The 22,798-nt window shown below is 38.3% G+C and overlaps 1 protein-coding gene across 1 annotated transcript in view; it reads left to right on the plus strand.

Moving 5' to 3' along the window:
* LOC146322850 (contactin-associated protein-like 5) overlaps window positions 1–22,798 on the plus strand; it is a 128,987-nt gene that overhangs the window by 29,890 nt on the left and 76,299 nt on the right. The window contains exons 3-6 of the mRNA XM_084724959.1: window positions 1,562–1,755; window positions 12,990–13,137; window positions 20,122–20,325; window positions 22,446–22,630. Of these exons, the coding sequence (XP_084581085.1) occupies window positions 1,562–1,755; window positions 12,990–13,137; window positions 20,122–20,325; window positions 22,446–22,630 (731 nt within the window). The remainder of the gene's footprint in view (window positions 1–1,561; window positions 1,756–12,989; window positions 13,138–20,121; window positions 20,326–22,445; window positions 22,631–22,798) is intronic.

A 22,798-nucleotide genomic window follows, 5' to 3' on the forward strand; every position in this document is an offset into this window, starting at 1 on the left:
TTGCAGAGACCTTTGGTGTCATGTCTGGTGTGGTAGGTACAGTATGTGTGTGAGAGCTGAATGTGAGATGAATATAACTTCCATTCAATGAAGAGAGAAAATCCACTGCAGGGCCACAGGGCCCCAGAACAGCCAGGGGTCATCTGGCCAGAAGCAAACCAAATGGCTGCAGACGCCAATTTAAACAGTTGTACTGTGTCTATTTCAAATATCAAATGAGTAGTAAGGTAATAAGTTAGAGTAATAAGGAAAAGAGAACAGTCTGATTTGATTGTAAGTGCACTGGTACACAGTGCACTGTGTTTTCATCATCTCTTGGCTCCTTATTCTCAGTCACTCTAGTGACTAGTGAGACAGCCTCTTGGGTGGAAGGAGACTGCTGTTGAATAAATAGCATTCAACAACTCTGGCTCCCATGAGCCTTGGACATACGTCATACGTGCCATCCAAAGCTAATTAGAGCTACAGTTGGTGAATGAACAACATAATAATTTACACAGGTTGTAGAAAACATAGTAAAGTATTACTAGAAAAAACTCTTTCAGTTTTACAAGAACACTAATGACAGTTAATATTGTGGAGAACATTGTTGAAAAGGAGCCACGTGGAACAGAGGCTAGCTTGTTGAGCTAATACAATTCTGTGCTCTATTGCTGCTTTCAGAATCACACACTACAGTATGCACTACATGACCAGAATGTGTACTATTGTTTAACGTACTTTTGTGTACATAAACAAGAGTATGATTCTATTTTAATTTAATTTATTATTATGCAGGAACAGATTAAAAGTAACATAATAAAGTCAGTTACAATTAAATGGGCCTGTTCTACAGCAGGTTCCTGTTCTGTTCTCATATAATATGGGATCTCATACCAGAATTTGGTGTACATGTGAAAAAAAACATCTCTTTCCGTAGTAATTTATACTCCAAGATATTTGTAGTTTTCTCTGATGTTTAGTGTTTGACTTGCAAAGTGAATAGGGTCCCTAGTTTTTTGTTTTTTTGTACATCTTTGATGCATGATGCGCTTATTTCAATCGATTCCTGAAAGGTATTGAGTACTGATACCCAGCCCTAATAATGGACAGAAATTTTGTAATTTTCTTGTCTGTCAATATCTTTTAAATTTATGTTGTCACAATTTAGTCATGAAATAAAAGGACGTTAATGAATACTTATCAAAATTTTCATCCAGAGACTAAACACTGTTCATAAACAAACACTCAGTTCGGTTCATTTCAGCGAGACTTAATTGGCATGACCATAATAAAATACAGGATTACCAAAGCACATTGCACAAAATAAAACACAAGACACAAGCAATAAACATAATATTAGAGACACATTTAAGTAAAAATAGAAGAGGAAACTGAGCAGAATTGATGGAATCAGCAACAATATGAAAATAATAACAATAACAAACAATTCTCCCTGTGCACATCAAGCACTTAATACGTATAACCAAAGCCCAGTGAATCACTACAGTCACAACACTGTTGACAAACAGTATTGATGTTTAATGGATTCCCTCTGCCTTTTTTCTCCTCCCTCCCTCAGGAGCAGGAGGCTGGTCTCCCATGGTGACCGACCAAGAGCCCTGGCTGCAGGTGGACCTCAGGGAGCAGATGGAAGTGACGGCTGTGGCCACACAGGGACGGTATGACAGCTGGGACTGGGTCAGCAGTTACCTGCTGCTCTACAGTGACACAGGCCGGGCCTGGAAACAGTACAGGCACGAGGACGGCGTTGGGGTGAGTCTCAACACGCATGTTTGTGTGACTTTGGATTCATTATAGATTGCTGCATAGTGTTTTCAACTCAAAATCAGACTCATCATTAAAAACAGACCATTAAAAGTTATATTAGCCTCTCTGTTACCACCTCTTTTTCACACTCTCGTTCTGCGTGGACAAATCTATTGATGACGTTTCAGGTCAGAGTGAGATAACGCGTCCTTTCACTTTTTCTGACACATTTCAAGGTGTAGGAAGTGCCTGGTGACAATGAAATCATGACACTGTTTTTTTTTCTCCTTCATGTAATGTCACAACTTGTTATGTCAGCTTGTACAAGGACTCAGGGTCTAAGAAAATAGCCTTATGTCGGCACATGTCGTTAATTCTTTATTGTGTTTGCCCCAGTTATGTCAAGGGCTGCTTCAAGATGTTAAATTGTTTTTCTGGGACTTTTTCTGCTTGGCAGTCCAATTAGCAGAGTGTGTTGACTGCTGCAAAGTGGCCTTTTTTCCATTGTGTTAAGATTAAAACAGCACAGATGTGGGGTGTGGGGTTGAACATTATGTCTAATGTTGTGTTTTACTTTTAATTATTTACCTCCTCCATCTTTTAAAAAATGCATTATCTACTGGAATGTAGGAATTTAAAGATGAAATAATACATCTTGAGGTTGAATGAGACAGTTCTAACTCAAGTCAAAGTCAGACGACTCAGAGGCGACTCAGAATGTAAACATTTCACACAAACTGTGTTAAATAATATGTTGATGGCTGTCTGCACCAAGAACAATAACCATAAAAACTGTAATGATGTGAGCAACCACTCCAGTGAATGATAACATGCTGTAAACAGTGGTGCAGAGCACACGCTGCGTGCTCCAGCTGTGTTGGCAGTGGACTCTCGAAAACCTTGGTATTTCACCTGGAGGCGGTAGCTTCTGTCCTGCGTCACACAGAGTGATGTATACCTCGTGTGTTCTCGTTGGATCTGTGTTTGGCTCTCGGTGGGTCGTCTCATCGTGTTTTGGATAAGCTACCAAAACCATTACCAAAAAAGTTGTTTATTAACCTGATTTTTTTTGCATTATCCCCAAGATTAAACATACAAACATACAAAATACTACCATACAAATTACATACAGTAATTTTAAGATCATTTTTTATTTCTGTTGTGATCATTGTGTGATGTTAACGTGACAGGATAGTGCAAATAGTAACCTACATTAATTGTACCTAACAAAGAATTTTTCATTGTCCATTGTTGTCGTTGTTATAGTTACCCTACTTAGAAACAAATTTAAAACAATAAATTTATATTAAGTTATAATTAGAGTTATTGTTTTCAACTGTGCCTTAATCCAGGCCTGAAAATAGTCCCAAAATAATCCCCAAGAAACACACTTATGTGTATGAGCAACATTTATGAAAAACTACAGTGCCTGAGATTTCAGCATACAAGGAACTCCAGCATCTACTGAAGGTAACAACCCCACTTGAAATAATCTAAACTATACCTTTAAGATGAGTAGTTTGATGTCTTTTTCTCGAAAAGAATACGTTTAATCAACAGTCAATGCTAATGGATAATCATTATTTCCTTCTTCACAGTGAAGGTATGAAATATAACGTTAAACACTTGATGATTATAATGAGCCGAGGTTTTCATACGTGTAAATTGCCTCTTTTGGGGGCCCCTGCTGGGTGTGGGGCCTTGAGAAGTAGCTCATTCTGTTGAAGCCCAGATACTGAATGTTAAAGATTTAATGTGCCATCTGGCCATACTCTTTATATATTATACATGTACATGTTTTTGCCCTTTTAAATATCTTAGAAGTTAATTTGTTAAGCAAAAATGCATAGAAGTGTACAGTTCCTTACAAGTAATAAGAAAAATTTACAGCGTGAAGTTTACTTAGACATTTCCTTCATTTGTTATCCAGTGATGGACTTGTTGATATATCATGATAAACAGCACCCAGCCTATTCCGCATGCTGTCAGCTCTCATATTATTATATCTGGAAAGAGAAATGAAGCTGCTGTGCCGTGAGAAGACGAGCGTTATGTATAGATATTACCAACATGTCCTGCAGCTATCACCCTTTGTAAGTGACTCATGAGAGACAGAAAATAGAGTAAATTATTATACTTCAAATATTAAAATTCTCAACTGCACCGTACACCATCCATGCAGTATCACAGCAGTCAAAACAGGCATCATCGTCTTTAACTTGGCAAGCATTAAAACCAGGCGTGACTGGCTTTAATGCTCACCTGATGTGTGTTAAATGCACACTTACACAGACAATTTAAACCCCACGCCTCCCCACTTCTCTTCAGCGCTCATGTGAACTAGGACTTAAAGATATTGCAGGATGAATGGCAGCCAATTAGTCTGCAGTCTCTAATGAAACTCACACCCAAGCTGACTAACCAACGCTTTCACCAAGACCTTGTTGACAGAAACTCACATCCGTCTGGCATTTTAACAAGTGAAGCTCAAAGGTAACGGCTCACTGCCAGAAACTGAACTCAGGGGGACTAATGAGAGAGCAGCAGCTGCTGATGTAGCTGCTAGCTCTCAGCCACTCTCAGCTAATGCTGAGCCAAATTAGCTCGATGGAAAAATGATCTCTGTTAAAAAACTGGGCTAAAGATCGACAGTCCCTCTAGCATTTCCTAGATGCTACAGTATTTTAAAATGAAATGGTAATTTTATTGTTATTTATATAATTCATTTTCTTTATGAGTTACATAAATAGACTACAAACCCTGTGTTGTAGATAGATCAGTAATTTAAACTTATAGAGAACCATGAAAGTCCTTCCAGTAAACAAAAAATATAATATAATATATAATGTAATATGGCATAATATAATGTAATATAATATAATATAATATAATATAATATAATATAATATAATATAATATAATATAATATAATATAAATTCTAATATATTTTGCTTGTAGTTACTACAGTTTCTGAGATTTTGTGGAGGCGTGGTGATGACACAAGAGAAAAAGAGTCACCAAAATGAATTGCAGCCATCCCTCAGAGGACCAATGTAATCTGGACGGTAGATATGCATAGAGGCATCATTACATTAATGTTCTTATCCCCCACTGTCACGAGCACGAGCCTCTCATCCATGAGTAGATGCACACTTCATTCTTTCATTCTGTCCGGTGACACGGTTGATGGGTGTAGTTTTGTAGAAAGAAAATAGTTTGTTCATGAAACTGGAGAAAAACATTGCTGTTGTGTTTTTCAGATGTATTTTATAGCACTTTGAGCTATAAAAGCCTGAGTGACATCAAGTACCATAATGAGTTAGAGGAGGCAAACTTCTCTTTGACCGATATCTCCAAAATTTCAGAGCAAAACAATATAGATGGATAAAAAAAAACACTACAGGTAATATATACTTTTTATTTTGGTGTGGACTGCATCTTCCACCATAGGTTATTAAGACACTCAAAAATAAGTAAAAAGTCTGAAAATGAAAATTCAATCACATATAGGATTTAATATACAGCAAAATATAATTGTATATAGTTTTTTCTTCCTATACAAAACACTTCCAAAGTTTTCCCTTCTGTGTAACTTCTCTAAATCCTGGAATGATTCCCGCAGTGATTCCTGTTCCTGCAAACAGTCTGTGTGACAAAGCCTGTTGTTTCACACCAAGAGTACATGAAACAACAGGAAGGAACAATTCCTCCATCTCATAATCACCTTAATTAGAATGAAAATGACTTGTGTCTGTGGGAGGAAGCATCAGGTCCAGATTACATTCATTATCCTTGAGAAGCCTTGTTTGAAAATCCTTTACATTCAGCTGTGAACGAACACCTTAAGGGGAAATTTAAACACTGATTTTCATGCTTGTTAAATTTTCAGGTAGGTGAAGATCTAATAAGGGCTAAAATGTGTTTGCTTGAGTGCTAATTGTGTGATTGCTGCAGCATTTGCTACAATTACACATTGTTATTTTCGCTCTTTATATGCATGCATAAGTCGGTATCTTACATGCTTAAGTCATCATACCTGGTGCACAGGTGCCCTGTGGAGATACGCTTATAACACCCATCAACGCAATAACAGCCCACAAATGTAATAAACCACAAGCATAATACAAATCTGCATCTTTTAATGTAATAATCCCACAAACTGTAAATTTCCTCTAAACGTAATAGCAGTTGCCTTCTACAAACGTAATACGTAATTTCCTGCAAATGTAAAAGCTCTTACACCCACTCTGCCTTGAACTGAATGTTCTTATGAGAGTGAGAAAAAAGACTTTTCAGCCTGTCAGTGCTGAACAGGTACTGAAACACAGATGAACCTGCTGCAGAGAAATTCTTATTACAAGAGGTGTTTCATACAAAAAGAAATATTTTAACAAGATATTTACGTGTCTCAAAACAATTTCTGTGAGCTGACAAGGAATGATAAAGCTGCGTAAAAGTTACTGCATTTGCAGGAAATTACGTGTTACATTTGTAGCTGACAACTGCTATTTCATTTGTGGGAAATTTATAATGTTTGTGGGATTCTTACATTAAAAGCTGCAGATTTGTGTTGCGCTAGTGGTTTATTATGTTTCTGGGCTGTTATTATGTTGGCAGGCAGAACATAAAAGAACCTGCCATTTCATATGTTTGGGTAAATACATTTTTTGCCTCTATTGGCACATATTTCATCTAATCTTCACCAAATTTGAAATTTTACATGTTTAGATAAGACCAAAGAAAACTTATAAGTTAATTTATGGATATCACTTACATTTTGTCTGTAATTTTTTGCCAGATTTTTGAGGCATGGCCTGATGGACGTAACGGGCCATAACTTTTAAGACTGTAACCAAATTTGTGAATGTTGCAGCCATGTGGCACAAGTGTGTTACATTTCATACAGTTCTACCCACAGGGAGCACCACAGTTGTGTTTAAGCATTGAAGCACGGCACCAGTAGCTACACCGCTATCCATAAAAAAAAACAAACAACAACATTATATCACATATTATTGAATTATTAAAAATATTTTGAGTTGCATCTTAAGATGTGGCTGTTCTTGCTGGGACTCTTTCAGAGGCTGGGTCAGTGAGTAGCAGCTGCAGATGCAGCAATCACATGCATTTTCCTCTTATGAGACTGATCAGGCACACTATAGACTTTTTTTTTAAATATTAGGAAAATCATTAGTGGTGTGCCATATCATATCGTTCACTATAAGAAAAGGTAAGATGTAAAACAAACCAGTGTAATATGTAAACAGTGTGAGAAACAACAACAAAGGGGAGAGTACAACAAACGTATTTCATCACATCAAGCCAAATCAAAAATCAACTACTGCTAGCGCTACGTTTGTTGTATCACCAAGAATATCATTAATGTAAAAAACACTGAAATATATTGTGATTTTGCTGGACATTTCGCCCATCCCTAGTAAACACAGGTGTTACCAGTTGCACATTAAGGTTACATTCCATTCAGGTCAAACAGAGTCAGGCTGCATGTTGGCTTACTGGAGAGATGCTGCTAAACTAAATGGAATGGTACATTCAAGGGAAACTTCCACACTTTTAATGTGGATGTCAGTGTTGATGGTAAATGTAGTCACATGAAGCAATAAATTCATCTGTGTTCCTCCAGTGATGTCACTGTACGTAAGGAAGAACTACAGGCTCGGATTTCTAGTTTCCAGGTAGCCAGGGGGCATGTTAGATGAGTATTTTTGTCATCTAATGCTATATTCTAACCTATAAAGTAATAGCTATAGGCTAGGGTGGTGATAACTTTCCCACAATGCATCCTGGTACACGTAGGCATGGCTGCACAGCTCTGAGAGCGGAAGTACTCTGTTTTCTCTTTCTAGCACACACTGACTACATTTACCATTAAGACTGATTTTCATCATTCATCAGTTATTGGGAACATGTGTTTCACCCTACTATTTCATATCAATGTGGCTGCTTTGAAAAGGGTCTGTTTGCCACTGCTCAGGATTGACCTCACTGGTGTGAATGTCATGGAGTACCTAGGACAGCTCCGAAATCAGCACCCTGGACAGCGGCTGTCACAGTCTCCACACTGGTGCTAACATTTAGCTCAGAGCATTACTGTGTCTGAGTACAGTCTCACAGGGCTGCCAACATAGAGTAAAAACAGTATCGTCATATAACCGTAACACCCCTCATCTAACCCAACTGAAAATTTAACTCAACTGATGTAGTAGATATTTTTGGTTGCACAGAAATATCTCTGCTAGATAAGATATCGAAGAAATAATGAAAGCCGTGTTGATCCTGATCAGGGAACCTCTGGCTGACCGACTGGTGATCTGGGATTGCTATGGTATTTTCACTCATGGCAAGGTCATGTACTCGCGGCTTTCTCTTCACTGTTCCCTCAGGCTGTTTAACTAGCCAATGACCTTTTTGGACATACTGTACCGTCTTCATTGCCAGCAGCAGGATTTATCCCCCTGTGAACTGATTAAAATAAACTTATGTGCCTGTGCTGTATGCAACAGAAAGAAAAACTGTCTCGAGGGAGCTCATCACTGGAGAGGAAGAGTAAAGAGTCTTAATGAATGAGGAGAGAGACTGTTACGTAGTGACAGAGACATAAATAGAAATAATGAAGTCACTCTGGGGTTAGGACTGTTTATGTGGATAAGGGCTGGGTTCAGTCCTCTGGACCTCTGGAAAATCTTGTGAACCCTCAGGCCTTTATTCAGAGGCTTTACTTCATCTCCCAGCTGGAACACACAGGATGTTCTGTTGCAAGTTTTTCCTAAGTGGAAAAAAACAAACGTCATAGCTCAAGACAGCCTCGGTGGTGTGTGTGGTTGTAGTGGTGTCGCTCTTGAATACTAATGACTCATGCTGACGTGTCTGAGTTTTGTTTGCTAATGGATAGTTAGAATGATTGCACCGCAGTCTCAGTCAGAGTTAATTTGCTTCATTAGATTTTCCAGACGTTCTGCTGGGAGTCAAGTGGAAAGACGGGGTTAATAGTTATGACAAAATAATTAAGCTCAGTTTCACAAGCTGTGTAACAAACATACAACACAAATATATACCTTGATTCTGATGCTATTGAAAGAAAAGACACAGTTTTTGGACTGTATAATAAATAGTATATAACAGTAATAATAGTAATAGTTTTCAGGTTTGAAAAGTGAAGCCAATGCAGAAGTGCCTTGAACCTGCATTATTTCCAACAGCCAGCAGGGGTGACGCCGCTGGTTGCAAAAAGAAGTCAGATTATATGTACGCTTATGGCAAAATGACTTAAGGAGTACTTGCATTCACATGATGGGTTCAAATGAAATAATACGTAGCCCTATGCAGAGATGTGCAATGAACAGCAGCAACAGCTTTTTTTTTTATTTTCTCTCCTACATGTAAGCAACAACTGTGAGGGACACACTACCTCAAAACCAGAAAACTTTTAAATTATGATGTTACGGTGGAAGAGAGCTCAGTGGTTGATGTCTGTCAGCCCTCATGATGGTCAGTGGTATCATACATCTGCTCATCCCTCGCACAGGGTTCACAAGACGTGGCTCAACCTGCCAAACACAAGACACAAGACAGTATGAATCAAATATAAATCAAGATTCTGTCACTGCATTACCTGACCTACATATCTTATTCTAGAGACTTAAGAAGAAGTCTTCATTTGGTCCAGATCCCGGCAAAAGTGACACCATAATCATTTTTTAATGTTTTTGAAAGAAAATGAGAAAAATGATATAAAGATTGTCATTCCCTCAAATGTCACAAATCATTATCACAAGTCAAAATGAGCACAGTTACATATTTTTTCAAAATCGTTAACCCCTAACTTCTTCAAACTTGGCACAAACACCCACTTTGATTCAAGAATTAACTAATTAGATTTTGGTTGTTAAAGGTCAAAGGTCATGATCACTGTGACCTCACATCCATCCCATTCTCGTGAAGGCGATATCTGAGGAACATCTGGTGGAAATTTGAGTACATCTGGCAGAAATGTACATTTAGACTCAAGCTCGTAACTCGAGATTTCAAATGCCAATGATGACAAAATTTCACACAAATATCCAACAGAATAAAATAATGAAGTGATGACAGTTTTCGACACCATAACTCAGGAAGAGAAGGGGACATGGTGACCACATTTCACATTTGGTTGGATGCTGAATTGGTGACACTAATCTTGGTTACCCACCTTGAAACTGTGGTGATTGTATAGATCTGTGGTGCAGCAGCTGGGTTGACGAAGCATTGTAGTCTACCACCAGCTCATTGGTTTTTGCTGATACTGAGGTTCAGGTGATTGTTGCTGCACCATGTGACGAAGTTCTCTATCAATCCTGTCTTCTCCTTCGTAAAAGTAGTCTGTAAGTGACTGGAGTCTTAGATGTCAATATAGAGATCGCCAAAAATACATACAATACCATTTATGAAATTCCTTCACTACACATATTATATGAGTCTGGAAAGACATATATGTAAAATGAGACTTGACTGTTTGCAGTGGCTTACAACCCCAAGGTGGTAAATATAAATATAAAGTAAGATTTGAAGTCACATTTCAGAGTCTTTAGATTAGACTGAATACAGAGCAATCAAACAGTCTTCTACTACAGTGTGTCTTACACAGAGCCTGAAAATAACAAGGTCATGGCCACAGCCCTATATGACAGGCACAACATTGTGCTTTCATCTCCTGATTCCCAATAAAACACCAGCAACTACTTTACCTTATTTGGCTGAAAGTGTTTAGAAAACTCAAGTGCTCTGAGTATGTATGTCTTGTTTTTTCAAGGCCAATGTGTTTCTCTTATTTTATTTGGTCTAAAAGCTGTCTGCGGCGCTACAGTAATACATCTGCTTTGACCAAATGTGTAAGCCCCAGTGCCGTTTGTTAATCCCTCCTGTGCAGACGTGAATTACTCTGCATGTGTAAGTAAAGCCTGGCTCGCTCGTGTGTTAAGATTCAGCCATGAGGCTCCACTCGGTAAATTGCTCAAAATGGGAAAGCAGCGGCATAAATCACAATAACAGCCTTAACAGTCGCACAGTTGCCTTGATTATCTACCAAGAGGCAGCAGCATCCGGCTGCATTCAACGATGCCTCTGCTTCGCGGCGTCCTGAAAGCAGCTGCGAATGGTCATTTGTGCCGCTGGTCATTGTGTTTCTGCTGTTGTGGAAAGCTGAATTATTGGCCTTGTCTGACTGTGTTGAACTATCACAAAACCCTGGAGCGTGGCTGTCAATGATATATATTTTCGGTTCTTTATAGTACGAGTACTTATTGATTTGATATGTCACATGCCTTGAATCGGTTAATCAGTCATTTGAGCGGAGAGAGGTTGTTTGTCTCTGCTTCTGTCTCCATCTCTCTCTGTTTGTCTGTTTACGTCCCCTGGCTTTGTCTGCTGCAGACTGAAAATAGAAGAGGGGTGGAAAAGAAAAAGAAGAATGACATCTTACCGTTGTACTCAGAGGTTTTTGTTTTTAGCTCTGCAGGGTGAAAAACACAATCCGAGAGGCCTTATTTTGCCCCTGGCTGCCTCAGTGGTGATTTTTCCTCACACAGACCTGTTTGAACAGATATTCTCATATTTCTACACCTCACAATGATTCTTATCACTTTACATCAAATAGTATGTTCAAGGATAGGAGGAAGATGTTGCCCTTGGGTTTGCTTTGTCAGCACTTTGTTGTCGTCTGTGCTGTTCAAGGATTTAGATTTTTATTCTGCTTATATTTCAAGTATTCAGCCAAAAAATGACTTTTCTACTCCCTGCACTCTTAGAAATAAAGGCGTCGGAGAAAATACATGAGACGAAGACAAACCACTCACAGAGTCTTTGTCTGTCCTGTATCAAAATTATTTTGGCATTCAGTGAGAACAGCTTTATGACTGTTATGACTTTGTTTGTTATTCAAAGAAAATCTCTGCCAGAGCTAATGCAAGAAACAGACCAGTATCTATACAGAATACTCACCGCTGCAGCAGTGAAGCAAATTACCAGGAACTGGCTACAGCCTGTAAGCCCATCAGTTAAAAATGGAAATTACACATGCAGGAAATTTCAGAAATCAAGAAAAAAAATAACATAAGAGACAGAGCATTAATGAATGAATAATGAGGCCACTAATGAATTTAATTAATTAAATAATGAGTTTATGAAATTAAATACACTCAGTATATTAAACTCATTTACAAAGGGACGGTGGCAGATCGTGTGATCAGCAGATCGTAGTGTACTGTACACAGTTTAGTGGAGAAGTAGACACACACATAACGCAATAATGTCCACCCCTCCCTCTTTGTTTCTTTCTGTATTCTTTCCTTTTCTTTGTTGTTTTCTTTTTTTTTTCTGCATTAAGTTTCTCAAAAATAGTGCAAGCTTGATTACATCTATGTACATATACAGTATGTTTTTAGAGGTGTGTATCTCTATGTATATGGATGAAGATGAAATCATAGCTTTTGCTGTTGTTTGTTTCACTGGGTGTGTGTGTATATATATGTATACACATCTATATAAAGAAAAAGCAATATAAATTTGCATTTATATGTAAATAGTGGATACTTAATGGACTTTGTGGTTGTAATGTATAGAACCTTTCCACCATCTCAGGGTGCTAACAAGACAACACCAGGGGGGTTCAAGAAGCTGTGTATGTTCCAAGGGCTTTATCTAGAACCCACCCAGGGAGTTCTACAGAGAACCTTCTTACATTTCAAGGGTTTTATCTAGAACACACCCAGGGGGTTCTACAGAACCTTTTTCATATTTCATAGGTTTTATTTGGAACACACCCAGACGTTTTACTGAGAACCCCTTTATATTCCAAGGGTTTTATTAGAACACACTAAGGAGGTTCTGCTAAGAACCCCTTGGTTGTGTTCTAGGTAATATGATGTTACATAAAACCTTCGACAAACCCCTGATGAAAGAATTCATCAAGGATCCTAACAAAACTCTTTCTTCTAAAAAGGGATGACAACGAGTCTTACAAAGAAGTGTTAACAAATCCTCTCATCAAATGTTCTTCAGATGCAAATGGTTCTGGGTAGAACCTCAGCTCTTCATGGAGAACACTTGTGGAGCCCCTATTTCTAAAAGCATGGTGAAAAAACTGTTCCTGCTCACGTTTCTCAGTGGAGCCATGGACAGCGGCTTTACATCACTTTTATGCTGCCATTCTAACTTTAGTCTTTGTCCCTCTGTGCTCCTGCAGAGATTTGTCGGGAACATGAATTCGGAGGCCGTTGTCCAGAACAAGCTTTCCCACCCGGTGAGAACACGTTTCCTGCGCTTTGTCCCTCGTGACTGGAACCCCAGTGGCTGGATGGGTCTCAGAGTGGAGGTGTACGGCTGCTCCTACAGTGAGTGACACACACACACACACGCACACCCCGCCATTAATACCACACTCTGAAAGCACTCAGTCACATAAAACCTCTGTAGCTACACCGCCTAGACGGATTTGTTCATTTGTACATCCAGCTTTGCAGCTCCAGTCTTGATGGAGAGTAATGAGGACTATTTTCTCTTCACTTGCTTCTAACACACTGTTTGATACTTCAGGAAGCACTGAAATGATGACACAAAGAGGCGACAGCCAGGGTGTGAAACATATAACTGCAGCGATCTCCTCACATTCAACACATTCCAGGATAAAACCTGAATATTAGATCACCTAAGCCAGTCAAGTGTTGGAACATGTGTTGATGCTGTGGCTCTGGGTTTCAGTTGTGAGAACAATGGGCTTCATGAAAGAACCGTTCATATGAACAGGTTTGCTCTTACGTGGTGTGTGCAAGTGATTTAGGAGGACTTGTTTTCTTTCAGATAAGAACACAATTTACCAGCAGTCCAGACCTACAAATAAATTACACTCTCTAATTATGACAGCATTATCCTGTTTGACTGCATTTCAAATTATATTAATTGTCATTATCAGTTCATTCAATGATGCATTATTACCTACTGCCAGGTGTACTGGACGTGTATCTTCACATGTTTATGAAGTTGCTGTTCATCCTCTGTCTCCATGATGAAAACTTCCCCTTGACCCCCTCCTCCCACTGCAGTTATCGACTGTGGCGAGTCTTTTCTTTTTCTTTAAGGTCATTTTCATATCGAGATGTTTCCTCTTTATTTCAGTGACAGTCCCTCAGGTGACACGGCATTAACAGCACTCACTTTTCCCAAGTAAGAGAAATTTAAGATAAGAATACGAAAGCGTTCTTGCATGAGGCCCATTGCTCGTACAATCAACGTCGTCTTTGCACAAAGAAAGTAAAGTAAATATCGTTTTTAAAATGCAGGGTGTAAACGCCCCATGCAGAACCACTCCTACGAACAGATCTGTTCTTAGGTGGTTTGAGTGATTTATGAGAACTTGCTGCTTTTATCAGTTTTCTCTTATTTTGAATTTTCTTTCAGGCACAAATTAAATTTACAAGTTGTCAAGAACTGTCATAGGAGTCATGGGCAGTTCAACTGCTGTTATCCACACCTTAGTTTTTCCACTAATGACTGAATATTGTCATTAGTTTGAATTAGTTTTTTCATCATCATTCATTTAATGATTTATTGTTACCCATTGTCAGGTGTGTTGGTCGTACATTCACGTGCATGTTTATGAAGTCGTTGTCCAGGGCAACCTCCTCCGTTGCAATGTCTGACAGCAACATACCTGTTAAAGCACATATTCTCTCATCCGTCTCCATGATGGATGCTTCCCCTTGACCTTTTCCTCCTGTTGCAGTCATCAATTGGTTTGCTGTGGCAAGATGTTTTTTTTAAAGCTATTTTCATATCAGACTATTTCTTTTTTTTTTTCCGTGACGGTACAAGCCTCAGTTAACACAGCATTAACTAGTTTTTCACGTGTCTTGGCTTTAGCGGGTCCCTCCCTGCTGTTGCTGTTAAAATGATAAACTTTCCTTTATGGATCTGTGAAAGCAGGACTTTAATCTCCAAACTTCTTCTTCCTTTTATTATTTGAGGCCATTTTCATGAATGAGCACTTCCTGGCATATGGAGCAGAAATTGTTGCCTAATATAGTATTATTGGTGCGGTAATTATGCTAATTTACAAGCCATTCATACAGTTATCAGTTAAGATAAGAATATAAAAATGTTCTTGCTGGAAGCCCATTGTGTGTAGCTTTATAGAATATATGTACTATGCAGCAAAGTGAAAAATCTCCCAAATGCTCCAAAACACTTATTTACACAATTTTTATACTCTGTCAGACCCCATTTTGTTTTCTGACAGGTCTGTTCTAGTTTAGACTGCAGGCAACTTGTGTTATTTTCTAACTCTGTTTACAATAAAACAGAGTGTTCAGTGGAGTTGATTTTCTTAAAAAAAAAAAACATTTCTGCAAAGTACAGAATAATTTGTATAAACTACGATGACCTGCAGAAACACAAAGTAGGGACAGATGATGTACAAAACACGCTCAGTGCAGCACTGGTCATTACATGGCTGATGCTCTCATACTGAGGCTGCTAAAGCTGACACTGTTCTAACACAAGCGGGCCAATTAATGCCAGATTCATAATTTAGTTTGCTTGTTTATCTTTCCCATCATTACTTAATGAAATCGTTGTCTCAGTGAAAGGCTCTCTTCCTGAGATAAATACCTCATTATCTCAGGATGGCAGGGGTCTGTCCATGTTGGTCTCATCAGTGACTCATTGTAAAAGGTGTCCCTCATAACTGTGTAGCAATGACGAAGGGGTTAGTGGCCCTATTCACAAAGTGCAGCACACACTGGCAAGCTTCAAGTAGTGAAGCACACACCAGATGTGCCTCACAGACAGAAAGAAGCAGTGAAGGTACAGTACTTGAAATGTGCCAATCCTGGGAGCAAGTGTGAAAATTGCTATTTTCTCTTAACCCATGAGGAGTATGCCAAGACACAGCTGGTGTGTGGGTTTATATAGAAAACAATGGCTGCAGGTGTTCTAAAAGTGCATCGCATGCCTCCACTGTGCGGTATTAATTAATTATTATTTGAAGTGGGGTTGAATGAGGTACTTCTCAATAGTCAGAGTGTATTACCTACAGTAGATGGTAGTCAGCACGCCTCCAGTTTGGAGTCCTGGTGTGGGAAGCTAAGCAATGCACTGCTGTGGACAGGGTCAGCAGAAAAACACATTTTAGACACTTGAAAAAAGACCCATCTGAAAAAAAATGTGTAGGCTATATTTAGAATATTTTCACTGCTTTAATGCATGCCTATCTTTTCTGACAGGAAAGCCACCATTACACACACACACACACACACACACACACACACACACACACACACACACACACACACACACATATACATATATATGTATACACACTAGACTCCATTGGCAAAACCAGTCATTTTACCTTGCAGATTTCAGTTTCTGGTCTGCTGCTTCTTTGATCATTTATTGTGTTTGTGTTATTGTGTGACTTGGTGTTTTACAAGGATATTTCAGATTCAACAAAGTCACACAATTACACAAACAAACTAACATATTCAGGTAGCTGTAGACCAGCAGCTGCTGTGCTCTGAGAGGTAAAATTATAAATTTTGCCTATAGAGTCTGGTTGTTTGGAGAGAGTGATATTTAGCTTATACAATGATTTCCCGTTGCGAGTCTAATGACAAGGTAAAGTGATAAAAATATTCTAAGTATAGTGTAGACTTGCTACAAACTAATATCAGTGATATGGATATCACTGGCTGCTGTCTTGACCCAGATAAATAATCAACAAAAATATTGATTCATTTTCAGATTGCCCTTTTTTCAAGTGACTAAGATGCATTTTGTTGCTGACCCTGTCAACAGCAGTATATTGTTTAGCTTCCATGCTGGTACTCCTATCTGCTTCTCCAAAAGGGAAGCATGTCAACTACAATACACTGACTGTGAATAAGTACCTCATACAACCCCACTTCAAACAATCTGTTTAATATCGGCTATGAATTATCTTAAGAAGATGACATAAAGTTTCATTCTTTTTTTTTTAATTCTTCAAAGAACACAATTTTATTATTTGCAAATAATTATCTTAAAAGATTTAATCATAAAAGATTACATTAAAGTGTTTAAATAAAAAAACAGATTCTGTACTCCCATACCTAACAACCTCTGTGACTGCAGAATGGATAAAAAGAAATGCTGTTCAGACCGGCTCACAGTAACATTTATATCCTGAGCAATCCTCAATAAAATACATGTAATGGGGATTCACTGACACACCTCTCCCACACATTGCGAAGCAGCAATATCTGGATGAGCCAGTGAATTAATGCACTGTGAAACACACTCAGAATATCCCACAGTGATCAGTTTTATGATGTCCAGCCACCACGCAGTAGTGAAGTTTATTATTGTTGGATAAGCAGGTATAAAACTAATACCGCCTCATATACTTCCTCCATTGGTCAGTATATTTTTGGGCTCATTTGTCTGCCTATGAATATAAACTGCTGAAAATGCCATATGAATTATAATATTACTGATGAATGACTGTGGCCAGAGACACAGCAGGCAAAAATATTGTTTTTTTCATGCACTGGTCAGTTTTGAGAATTTAGGCTATTTCCCTTCCATAACATGTTTTCTTACAGATTTACAGAGTAAATAAACTTTCCAGTTTTATTCCTACATTTTGAAGGTGTTTACAGATGGGTTAGTTCATATGTCATTCATAACCTGATTTATATAACATTTTATTTCTAAAAACATGGTGAAAATCGATTTTTTTTATGGCTGTTGACAGTATTTTCTGATTTATGAATAAAAAAAGAAGTATCCAAAATTCCCTCTTAAAAATCTTTGACTTTAATAAGTCAACAAAATGAGACAAGAATTTTGAACACTGCTTTACCCAGTGGTCATATAACTGTGGTGGAAATCTATGCAAATTGGATAGATAGATAGACAGACAGATAGATGGATAGATGGATAGTTTGACTGAAAAAGTAAATACAGAGTAAAAAGTTATAAAAGAGAAATATATATAGAGAGAAAAATATTGCAATAGTAACAAACCCACTGAAATAAAACAGTACAAACTAATACAAAGAGCCTTATTATCCCCTATAGATAATAATATAAATCTATAGAATACAAAATATAAAGAATAGACTATAATACACTATGGATAGAATAAAATATGGCATACATTAAATTATATGCATGAGACGCTTGTGCTGAAGTTGAAGGTTTATTGTGCATTTAATGAGATAATGTCTCATTTGTGTATTTAAACATAAAAGTTCAGAAAACCTGTGATGCAAAAAATAATTCTCTTAAATAATATGAGTGATCCACTGAGGAAGATTCCTGGTGATAACTACATGTTATCCTCTTCACTTGTGTCTTTAAACCACTAAAGAGACAGGGTACAGGGTACATTGCTATGCAGCTCATTGTGCTGCATTACAGAACGTAATCTATACAGGAGTGTCTCTCTGAAGCAGGATTATATAGAGGTGACACTGAGAATGCCCTCATCCTATTAACTGATCTCAAATATATTCTCCCTGACTCCCTGAAATCAATTGTATATGAATGAGCAGAGTAAAGGAGGGGGAGTGTAATATGGATTGAGATTGTCTTCATTTTGATAGGGAGGAGGTGGCTGGTTTGGGCGCCGTGATGAGAGAGTACAGTACTCTCTTCCTTCCTCGCAGCACTGCTGCAGTGTGACAACACAAAGCCACTTTCAAACAGTGATCACCAGAGCTGCACGTCTCGGGACACAAGACTATAAAGACTGATTAACCTGTGCCGTTATTTGGTACCGACTCCACTGTGGAAAGTCTCCGCCAACTGTTACTGCTACTTAATTACATTATTAATCGTTTGATTGTTTTGATAGTGGTGATGCTGAAAGGATTATTATTTTGTATTAAACTGAATTTAATTACAGTCACGAGTGGCTATGTTCTGAGTTAAATCAATTGGCTTGTCCAAACCAATTTTGCAGCATAGCCCACGCTTACTTATCACGACAAGAAACTGCAGTTATATCAATTACGATTTCATGTAATGTAATTTCATGTAATTTATAGCCATGTTTTTCTTCTTGTTGTTCTGCTATTAGTACAATTGCACACAATTATCTCTTATTATTCTTGCATTTCTCTTTTGCCAGATTTATCCCACAGATTTGACAGAGATTTGAGATTAGTTTAAAGTATTTTCATGAGCAAAAACCAAAAACTTCGACCCTCTTAGTAACCATCTAGCATTCGATTTGTAGCACACCATCTTTACACCTGAGATGCCAGGCATTTTTGTATTTCAGTTTAATCCAAATTTCTGGACTGATTTGTGAACACATGTCAAAATATAAATTTACAGGACACTGTTGAAAAATCTTGTATTGAGCAAACTTCTTAAAAGCAATGACATATAACATTTTCAATGCAGTCTGATGAAAGTATATGTATTCTTCTGTTTTTTCTCTCATTGTGACTTTCAGTGTCTTATTTATTTGTTTGTAAAAAATTAATATATATATATATATATATATATATATATATATATATATATATATATATATATATATATATATATATATAATACATATATATATCACCTTTTAAAATAAAGTATGAAGTTCTGCACATGATATTGCTTTTTTTGTATTTACAGTTTAGTTACAGTTAGCGTTTATTGTGTAAAAGTAAAATATATACTTTCTTCCGTAAGAATGCAGCTTTTGTCATAAGCACAACCCACATTAGTACTTTAAAGCTTATTTGCCACCTTTGATCCTGGCATCGTTTAGTTTTCAACAATTTCAGATAAATATTAGTGTAAACCCACAATCATTTAAACTTCAACCGTTTTTAATATTATTTGAATTTCATTACAAAAAAAGAGACCTTGATCTCTGTATGACCCCCGCTATCAAAAGAAAGTTGAGTAAATGTAGTTCAGTTTTAAATTTTTCAATTTGTACATGATGTGAAATGAATGATGTATACATAGAACTTTTAATACCACAGGCTACAGGCAGTTGTAGCACAATAAAAAGCACAATCGTCCTTGGATTTGCGGAGGGTACACGGTATAAACAAATGGATGATCTGAGTGGCCCAGAGGTGGAACAGGGATGCAAAAGTTTGGAAATGTATGAAGGCGTGTGGTTGTGCAGGACATTGTGTGATAAGCAGTATCTGTATCTATCTGCAGTATAGTGAGAGCTTTTTTTCAAAATATGACCCTACAGTCATTAAATTTTGAAAGTAGTGCAAGCGTGTAAAGAAAAATTGTCGCTTATATAATTTTCCTTACAATTCATTGAAGTTACAGTGTCCAATACTGATTTAAGAGTTACTCTGATTTTCTTTTAGAGTCATACGTGGCAGACTTTGACGGCAGAAGCTCCTTGCTGTACCGGTTCAACCAGAAGTCCATGTCAACAGTGAAGGACGTGATCTCTCTGCGGTTCAAGAGCCATCAGGCCGAGGGCGTTCTGCTGCATGGAGAGGGCCAGAGAGGAGATTACATTACCCTGGAGCTTCACCGTGGAAGACTGGACCTCTATCTCAACTTAGGTGCTCTCCCAACGTCTCCCTCGAAAATCAATTTTTTATTTCCTCCAGAATGTAGTTTTGCAGTGAATGCGAGTGTCTTCATGTTGACTTTGAGAATTATTACCTGATTGAGAAGATATGAAGCCTTTAAAAGGGGTTTATTCTGGAGGATGTTTTCATGATAGAGAGGTGGCACAGCAATGTGGTGGTTATCGTTGGTACATCTCATCTAATTTCCGCCCAGTAATGGGTTTTTTCACAACAGACCAAATGTATGTCTTCAAACTGCTGACATTGTCAGACAAAAGTTAAAAAAACAATGGGTTGTAGAGGTATAAGATCTTCATGTCAGGTTGCTATTTGCCAAGTAAAGTTAACTGACTCATACGAATATGAAGAGAGCATAAAAAAATGATACAATTATTAAATTAAACCATTTTAACATTTTTTTGTTAATAAATGACTTTTAAACAATCACTTGAAGGGAGAATTATGCAGCATTGTTTGAAAACACACCATTGAAAGTTGTCCCCTCCTCACTAGCTCAGTGAATGAGAGAGGGAGAGAGAGGAAGAGAGACCTATCCAGAGAATTAAGATAGCGAGAACAGAGGAATTAGAGAAATTAAACGTTATTTTCTGGTTAAATAAAGATGGCCACACATCCGTACAATGCCACATTTTGTGTGAATACAGCTGAAGCGATTGTCTGTCTGCTCTGTCTGTGTGTGTATATCTCTCTCTACAGCTCTCACAGACAGAGAGCAGACAAAAAAGATGGTGCGATGCAGGCTGAAGCCCAAAGACAATAAAATACGAGAAAATAAGAAAATTCAGGCATAGGCAGGGTCTCTGCAGATACAGCCGCCAACACACACTTCTAGGAGGGTCATAACTGAATGAGAGGGATTATGTTTATGTGAATCTATACTTGGGCTGTGATTGAGGGCAGTGCTTGCAATTCCACCAGCAGCGTGTCCCAGAAGCAGCACATCAAATACGCTCCGAGTCTGTTTTTGACGGATGCCACGTCAAGCTGCACAGTGCAGATCGATTGGGCCCCATGCAGACTTTCAATCATAATAACAGACAAAAAAAGAAGGTATTTAACTACGTAGCCTACTTATGCATGGTAGAAGCACAGACAGCAAAGAAAGAGGACCAGATGTGAACAAGTCGGCATAATCATGTGGGCAAAAAGCTCTGCTGCTGAAGTGCTTCTGAAACAGTGGAATCAACAGGTAATAGTCGACTAAACTGTTAGTCATTGAGAAAAGTCTCAGTTGACCATGTTTTCCAATTTGCTAACAGGCCCGGGTCAAAAATATTAGGGGATTGTTGCAACACAGACCTTTTCTTCTCGTAACACTGTAGTCACCAGTGTACTGCTGCTACCTGCTCTGTAGCTGTGATTAGCTCGGCTAGGAGGGCAGAGGCTAGTGTGACGACTGGGAATACAGCACCGGGGTGATTAAACGGCTCTGACCAGGACTCTGCCTTAAAAAAAGTTTTAGGACATCCAAGCTTTGAATTAATTGATTCCAGAAGTGACTTTAAGAAGTTTCCATCTATCCCGTTCAGCAGCAGGTAAATTTCAGTATCGTCTGCATAACAGCAGAACGAGACGTTAGCTCATATTTTCTGACCCTAAAGGAAGCATATAAAGAGAGAACAGGACTGACCCAAGAATAGAACTCTTAGGAACTACACAAGGGAGAGGTGCTGAGGAGTCACCAAAGCCAACTGAAAAACTTTTGTCAGACAAGTAGGAACAAAACCACTCCAACGCAGTACCTGTAATTCCCACACAGTGCTCCAGACGAGAGCTAACAGATAAGTCTATTCTTAGTCTATGTGTTTTTTTTTTTTTTGTTTTTTGAGGAGAATGCTGCATAGTACGCCTTTGACTATAAGAATTGTAATTATTTTTCTGTTGACAGAGTAATTTATTGTCCTAATAACAATTTAAACAGTGTATACCTACCTGTTTCTATTTGAGAAAAAAATCACCTGAGTGAATAGGAGTTAATTTGTTCTTGGATTTTTGCGCTCTGCCTGTCTGCCCCCACACATTCACAGGATCACTGTGCAAGATGTGAAGCTGCTCACCGTGTTCTTGCTGTTTTCTTTGTGTTTCTCCAGACGACAGCAGGCTGAGGTTCAGCAGCGGTCGTGTTGCAGTCACTGTGGGCAGTCTGCTGGATGACCAGCACTGGCACTCTGTTCATATAGAGCGATTCAACAAGCAGGTTAACCTCACAGTGGACACCCACACACAGCACTTTCAAACCAAGGGAGAAGGACACTCACTGGAGGTGGACTATGAGGTGAGTTCATGTGGCGATTGAATTACATAAATTGGAGGTGAAATGGCAAGAAAGGCTTTCAAAAAGCGTACCATTTAATGAATTTATCCAGTGAGGGCCAGGCAACCCTATTATTACTAACACAGTGATGAGCAGTGGAGTTAGTAATAAGCCTTTGAGCACTGTGGA

Source organism: Lutjanus erythropterus, chromosome 8, assembly GCF_056507025.1.
Source record: "Lutjanus erythropterus isolate fLutEry1 chromosome 8, fLutEry1.hap2, whole genome shotgun sequence".
Taxonomy (NCBI): domain Eukaryota; kingdom Metazoa; phylum Chordata; class Actinopteri; order Lutjaniformes; family Lutjanidae; genus Lutjanus; species Lutjanus erythropterus.